General features: G+C 37.7%; 2 protein-coding genes across 2 annotated transcripts; both read left to right on the top strand.

The window, feature by feature from the left end:
* Positions 1-1,097: 1,097 nt before the first annotated feature.
* On the top strand, positions 1,098-4,484 carry LOC131003486 (tubulin beta-1 chain). The gene is made up of 4 exons (XM_057929974.1): positions 1,098-1,353; positions 2,176-2,574; positions 2,765-3,034; positions 3,574-4,484. The coding sequence occupies exons 2-4, from the start codon at positions 2,181-2,183 to the stop codon at positions 4,248-4,250; spliced, it is 1,341 nt and encodes a 446-aa protein (XP_057785957.1). The 5' UTR covers positions 1,098-1,353; positions 2,176-2,180; the 3' UTR covers positions 4,251-4,484.
* Positions 4,485-5,681: 1,197 nt separating this feature from the next.
* Positions 5,682-6,809, top strand: LOC131004055 (uncharacterized). Its single transcript, XM_057930641.1, has 2 exons — positions 5,682-6,062; positions 6,203-6,809. Exons 1-2 carry the CDS (start codon positions 5,969-5,971, stop codon positions 6,325-6,327), a joined length of 219 nt encoding a protein of 72 aa, XP_057786624.1. The 5' UTR covers positions 5,682-5,968; the 3' UTR covers positions 6,328-6,809.
* The last annotated feature ends 200 nt before the right edge of the window (positions 6,810-7,009 follow it).

Raw genomic sequence — 7,009 nt, 5'->3', positions numbered from 1 at the left:
ATTTATTCTTACTTTTCACTTTTTCACCACTCCCAATACTAATTATAATACTTTTTCACCTTTTCACTACTCCCAATACTATTTATAACATATTTTTCTCCACTATCAATACACTAGTACTATTTTTCCTTAAAACCCGTGCCGTCCCCAAAGAGGAACTTATTTTGGGGACGGATGGAGTAATTTATTAATAATATTTAATTCGGGCGGGTTCAGGTTGAAAACCGCACCATTTTTTCAAAACCTAACCCAAATCATAATTGTTCTTTTTTTTATTTATTCCAAATCGAAGCGCACCGTTTCATACATAAAAATCGAACCAAACTATCATTTTCGATTCGATTTGATTTGGTTTAGCAGTTTCGGTTCGATTTTGCTCAGCCCTAGTGGAGAGAAAGAGTTGGAGTTGGAGTTGGGGTTGAAACGGACCAATGAAGAGTAAAAAGATAGAGTTGGGGTTGGGGTTGGGATTGGGGTCGCAACAGTAGGGTGGAGAAAAAAATAAAGAGATGGGATGAGGGTCGCAAAAATAATCTGGAGGAAATAACATACAGTAGGGGCGAGGGTTGCAGTGGTGAGGTGGAGAAAAAGAAGAGAGAAACTGAGAAAGGAGTATAACAAATATAATGGAATTATTTTTTATATATTAAAATATTTACGTGTTTAAATTTATAATATAACTGTAATTTATTCATTTAATTTGGATTTTAATATAGGATATCAAACAAGTCATTCATCTATTCTACATTTCATATTTTAACTACCAAATATAAGTATATGCTATCAATCGTCTATTATTTTACAATACATATCTTGAGTTAAATTCCAACGAGTCTTAATATTTATGCTTACAAACCAACTACAAAATGTCAAGTGCATAGTTAAATGAAAAAGATGAACCAATCAAACATATATTTTGTTTTTATCGTTATTGAATTATTTTGAAGAAGCAAGAAATAATCATCAAATTCAAATAATTAGAATGTAAGTCAACATCGTATTAGTAGTCCGCAATAATTAATTATTAATTATGGCTCCCTTAGTTAAAGGGTACTTCCGTCTTTCATCAAAGGGCACATCAGTCACAGCAATTTACCTCGAGCTTTCAAAATTAAACCCGAGTATTTCTTCTTAACTGTCCAAATCAATCTCGACCGTCCACTCTCTAAATCCTACGGTGTTGATATTTCAATGGAAATAGGAGGGAAACATTATGAACCGTCGATCATGCCTCCTCAAATATAAAACACCTCATTTAGTTCGACATTTTTTCTCACTCTCACACTTGCTCTCTCCTCTCTCTTGTTGATCGATCTGTTCTCGAATTTTGGGTTTCGTCTCGCTATCTTACAGGTATTTTTCGTGCTCTGCCTTCTGGTATAAGATTCTGGAAACATTTCTAAGTAGGTTTTTGCACTAAAATTTTAGTTATCCTACCACTCGTATAAACAATTATTGGTGGATTTGAATTTTTTGAATGAGAGAATGCTGGTATATCGTTATTGGACTTTACGTTTTTCAAATCTTACTGCTCGAACATGAAATTGTCGGCGGAACGTTTAGGTGTGAGAAAATGTTGGTAGATCAAAATTAGCTTCACGTTTTTTTGAGTAGTTCCTTTAGTGTTACTACAATTGTCTATTTCGGATCGCTTTTAGTTTGCAATGTTTGACGTGTGTACACGAATATGTGCGGATCTGGTAAATTTTGAGGATTATTACTCGCCTAGGTCTAATTATGCGTCGTTTTTTATGCTCTGCAAGATCTGTTAAGAGTGATTCAGTTGTTTATAGTTGCACCTGTGAATAATTGAACATGATTCATATAAGTTTCTGTTAGTTATGTGTTTGTTGCTCTGTGTTTTGGCTCTTGAGTCTATGACTCGGTATGTGTTAAGTAGTGCTATGAATGATTCCATTATGTAAATTTTTATCGTGTTGTAGTCTGAAATGGTCTAGTTAAAATATCTTTATGCTTTAGAAATTGTGTTACATGAATAATAGTGAAATTGGGAGAAACTCTAGATATTTCCCTTGGATTTATATGAACTCTTCAGTATCCACTACTGAATATTTTATAGGACAGCATTGAATTTTGTTAGCTTGCACTTGTGCAAAAAAACAGTAATGTTATTCATGATCCTGTTTTGTCTCCCTTATTTTTTTTCCTTTACAGGAAAAATGAGAGAAATCCTTCACGTTCAGGGTGGGCAATGTGGAAACCAGATTGGTTCAAAGTTTTGGGAGGTGGTCTGTGATGAGCATGGAATTGATCCAACTGGACGATATGTTGGGACATCTGATTTGCAATTGGAGCGTGTCAATGTATACTACAATGAAGCATCTTGTGGTAGGTTTGTGCCTCGTGCAGTGCTGATGGATCTGGAACCTGGAACCATGGACAGTGTCCGCACTGGTCCATACGGCCAGATCTTCAGGCCTGATAACTTCGTTTTTGGTCAGTCTGGTGCTGGGAACAACTGGGCTAAAGGACACTACACAGAGGGTGCTGAGCTGATTGACTCTGTTCTTGATGTTGTGAGAAAGGAGGCTGAGAACTGTGACTGCCTTCAAGGTAAATTGCTTGAGCTTGAAACATGATTGAGTTATGGAATTTATTCACTAGTTCACATAACTATGTGGATTTCCTATATGGTTAAGCTTTGTTGATTGATATGCTATCGTATTCGGGCATCTAGATAGGCAATATATTAATTCTGAACATGATTGGCCGATTGTCTGAGTTTTTTGCTTTATTTTTGTAGGTTTTCAAGTTTGCCACTCTCTTGGTGGGGGAACTGGTTCTGGAATGGGTACCCTGTTGATCTCAAAGATCAGGGAAGAATACCCTGATCGGATGATGCTTACTTTCTCTGTGTTCCCTTCTCCTAAGGTCTCAGATACAGTGGTCGAGCCTTATAATGCTACACTCTCAGTGCATCAGCTTGTAGAGAATGCAGATGAATGCATGGTTCTTGACAACGAAGCTCTGTATGATATTTGTTTCAGGACACTGAAGCTCACCACTCCTAGCTGTGAGTATATTTACTGGTTTTGCACGCATCTTTTATGCATTTTCCTCCTGACCTGATGCATTTGTTTGGTTTTTTGCCTGTTGATTTTTCTGATTCTAATCCCATTCAGGAGGAGAAAACAACTTTCCTTCTAATTTTACCTTAAAAATCTTTTTGCAGCTCTAGTTGGCTATCTATATATTACACTTATGAAGTGCATGGGTGATTGTAATTATGTGTAATGGCATTGATTTTTGTACAACTAGTGTGCTAGGTATCTTGATGTTAGTTCGAGCAGTATTACCATATCTTTGATTTGATGCTTGTTATGCATTAACCGTGAACAGACATCTTGTATTATGATGATTTCCCTACCTCATGAAGTGCATTATTTTGCTGAATCCTTTATGTTTCACACTTACATGTCTCTGTTTATGTATGCTACGCATGCACTGATGTGATAATTGTTGCTATTTTGGTTAAGTAGCTACGCCTAGATTTTAGTCCTCAAGAACACCAAAAATTCTTGCTCACATCTTTCCCATGTCTTCTTGGTACAGTTGGTGATCTAAACCACTTAATCTCGGCGACCATGAGTGGAGTTACATGCTGCCTCCGCTTCCCGGGTCAGCTCAACTCTGACCTGCGAAAGCTTGCTGTCAACTTGATTCCATTCCCCCGCTTGCACTTTTTCATGGTCGGATTTGCCCCCCTAACATCCCGTGGTTCCCAGCAATACCGCGCTCTCACTGTTCCTGAGCTCACCCAACAAATGTGGGATTCCAAGAACATGATGTGCGCAGCTGATCCACGCCATGGACGTTACCTCACTGCCTCAGCCATGTTCAGGGGCAAAATGAGCACCAAGGAAGTGGACGAGCAGATGATCAATGTCCAAAACAAGAACTCTTCCTACTTCGTCGAGTGGATCCCTAACAACGTGAAATCAAGTGTCTGCGACATCCCACCAAGAGGCCTCTCGATGGCATCCACGTTCATTGGAAACTCGACCTCCATCCAAGAAATGTTCAGGAGAGTGAGCGAGCAGTTCACCGCTATGTTCAGAAGAAAGGCTTTCTTGCACTGGTACACAGGCGAAGGCATGGACGAGATGGAGTTCACCGAAGCTGAGAGCAACATGAACGACCTCGTCTCCGAGTACCAGCAGTACCAGGAAGCCACTGCTGACGATGAAGGTGAGTACGAGGATGAAGAAGAAGAAGTCCTCGAAGACTAAGCAGAGGAGCCCACTCTGCAACTCATCCCCTACCTATGTGTTTCCCTTGTTTCATTAACTATGAACATTTGGAAATTCCTAAGTTGTTTGCTTTGTTGGTTTTCTTTCTGCGCTGCTGTTCAGTAATAGCCAAAGAGAGTAAGGGAGAGTGTCGTGACAACCATTTTCGTACATGTGAAGCTCTAGTTTGTATTTTTTTCTTTCTATTATTAAAGTTGTGCCATTTTCCGTTTATTCTATTCTATAGTATTGTAGTATGATATGCCGTTGGAGTTCATAGTTTGGGTTTGCTGGTTTCTTGTAATATATACATGGGAAATCGATCAAGACTTGGTAAAATAAAAACTTGGTGATTGCCTCATTGAGGCCTCGAAGAAGGTAGTATAATAAATAATGGAAGGGGAATGGAATAACGATGAAAAGTACATTGAGTTGGATTCCTTTTTATGGAAAGTAGATTTGTTTTAACCGAAATGGTTGAACGGATATATCCTGGGTTAGTTTTTCAGTTTGTGGCAGTTTTGTTTTTGTGAGGGAGAGTTGGGGTGAAAGAAATGAAACCGTCCATGTGATGAATCTTTTTGTGCAGGCCCGACATGTTTAGGGCATTATCACTCCCGCCATGTGCTCTAGATAGAATCCTCATGTGCATCCCAACTTGTATTATTTTCAGCTTTCAATGTGCAATATTCGGATCCCATCTACATTTTCTACTCGCAACAACAATTTATCCCATAAATCTTAAATTTATATATTAAATTACTAATCTAAGTTCAAATATATAAGAATACTATCAAAATTTAACAGAATCGCTGTTGGCAAATTTAGAATTTAATTATCATAACAACGCCACAATAAAGGAGTTGTCAAGATTGGGACTATGATCTGTTTACAGCAGTCTTATAAATAGATTCTATACAGTACTAGCAGACATATATGGTGTCTTCGTACGGTTTATGATTAAATTTTTGTCCTGAAATTTTGATCCACATACATAACTTAAAAGCTCTAAATCAATCCCTCTAGATAATGTACTCTTGATGCTCTCCCATTGGCTCCATTCCCCTGCATGTCCTTCACCCACCTCGAGGCCCTAATCCAGCCTAGGGTATAATTTATGTTACATACACCCGATAAAACCTTATTTTAAAAGTGGTCCAAAATTTGACTTTACAATGATTTTCAGCTCAAATAAATCTAGCATGTATTCATTTTCATTGTTCAATTTATTACACGGAGTCACATTTCCGATTAGATGTTAGATCAAAGTACAAAGTTAGGTGGCCTGAACTGGATCGGATGATGTACAAAAACTTAGTCTCAATTGACGGGAAATTTTGACTATGGCTATAAATTCAGACTATAAGATCAAAAGTGGAGTTATATTTTGAAGAATAATCCTGGGCTTGAATAGTAGATGCGTAGATAGAGGAGAAGCTAATTAGGGGCGGGTTGACAAATGACAAGGCGTCTCGTTTAGAGAAAGCAAAGTATGGGGCAGTTCACATGCATGGTTGGGGCATTTGGGAAGCGTGCGGCATGTGCAAAGCTGCAGCTACGCATAATTGTGTAGGTTTATATATTATTGGTTGATTATTAGATGATGATTAACCCACAGCTTATGTTACGGATCTTGCCTTGCCTTGGAGCTACACACTGCATACTTATAGTTTACCCTCTTATATAAAGCCCACCAAAACGTGAGGTGAAGAGCCAAAATGGCTTCCTGGGTTCGAACAATCACTTCTCCTTTCAGAAAAGCTTGTACTTTCTTCAACCAAAACCAACCTCGAGACAAGAAGTCCCAACAAGGTACTTCCATCTTCTTTTTTTGTTTCCTTCCTATTCGCCTATACTATATATGTACTTGCCCCACAAACCCCAAACCACAACATACCATTGCTGTTACTCGTTTGTTTGCTAATGAATCCATCATTGTGTAACGTTTGCAGGGAGACAAGAAAAGTGTATCATGGATTTGCAAGGGGAAGTCATGGCTTGTGCGTACGAGGATGTGCAGGTTATGTGGTCTATTTTGGACAAGAACAAGCCCAGAACCTGCACTCTTACTTCTTAATTTTACAACTCATTTTTATAGGATTATTATCATTAACTTTAGAAGAAGAAGAAAAAAAAAAGATAAAAGAAATTGCATGTATATATATTATGCATTGGAAATCAGAGTGTGAATTCGTGTATGTGGCTGGATGAATGAGAAGCAGCCCAAAGATGGATTAATTCTGGTTTAGGCCTTTTGATGGGCATAGGCAGCAGAAATGAAATCATCAGCCAATGGAAATATGGCTAATCGATTCATTTCTCATTAATTTTTTGGTTTTTGGAGACAATTTTTTGGGAAATTTATTGTGCTGTCTAGTTGAATCCCTGTGATCAAATGAATCATGGTGAGATTTGTGGTTTGGAATATTGTTTTTAGTGATGGGATCGATGAATTCTTGCATTTTCTGTTGAGAAAAAAGAATCATGGTGATAATTTTATTTTTGTTTTTTGTAAAATTTCCCATTTCCTTATTACAAGTTAGGCTTTGTTTTCTTGCATTTCGAATTTATCATATGCTGGCGCGTTTGATAAACAATTTTTTTTGCAGAATGGTATTAATTAATTCTGCATCTTCTTCGCAACTCACAAATTCGTTATTTAATGTTGTGTTTTATTAGTCCACGTGCAACCATCAGTGTTGATATGACGTATATTTATTTATTAAATAAATGCATTCACACTGGCCACTCTTTGAATA

Source organism: Salvia miltiorrhiza, chromosome 1, assembly GCF_028751815.1.
Source record: "Salvia miltiorrhiza cultivar Shanhuang (shh) chromosome 1, IMPLAD_Smil_shh, whole genome shotgun sequence".
NCBI classification, from domain to species: domain Eukaryota; kingdom Viridiplantae; phylum Streptophyta; class Magnoliopsida; order Lamiales; family Lamiaceae; genus Salvia; species Salvia miltiorrhiza.
Note: the sequence above shows the minus strand (reverse complement) of the source record. Positions and strands in the feature narration are given on the sequence as shown.

What these genes read in the sequence shown, in the direction of transcription:
- LOC131004055 (XM_057930641.1), top strand. Translation starts at nt 5,969, where the DNA reads ATGGCTTCCTGGGTTCGAACAATCACTTCTCCTTTCAGAAAAGCTTGT. An exon ending in AGACAAGAAGTCCCAACAAG is followed by an intron (nt 6,063 to 6,202) that starts GTACTTCCATCT and finishes TAACGTTTGCAG; the next exon opens with GGAGACAAGAAAAGTGTATC.
- LOC131003486 (XM_057929974.1), top strand. Translation starts at nt 2,181, where the DNA reads ATGAGAGAAATCCTTCACGTTCAGGGTGGGCAATGTGGAAACCAGATT. An exon ending in GAACTGTGACTGCCTTCAAG is followed by an intron (nt 2,575 to 2,764) that starts GTAAATTGCTTG and finishes TTATTTTTGTAG; the next exon opens with GTTTTCAAGTTTGCCACTCT. An exon ending in GAAGCTCACCACTCCTAGCT is followed by an intron (nt 3,035 to 3,573) that starts GTGAGTATATTT and finishes TTCTTGGTACAG; the next exon opens with TTGGTGATCTAAACCACTTA.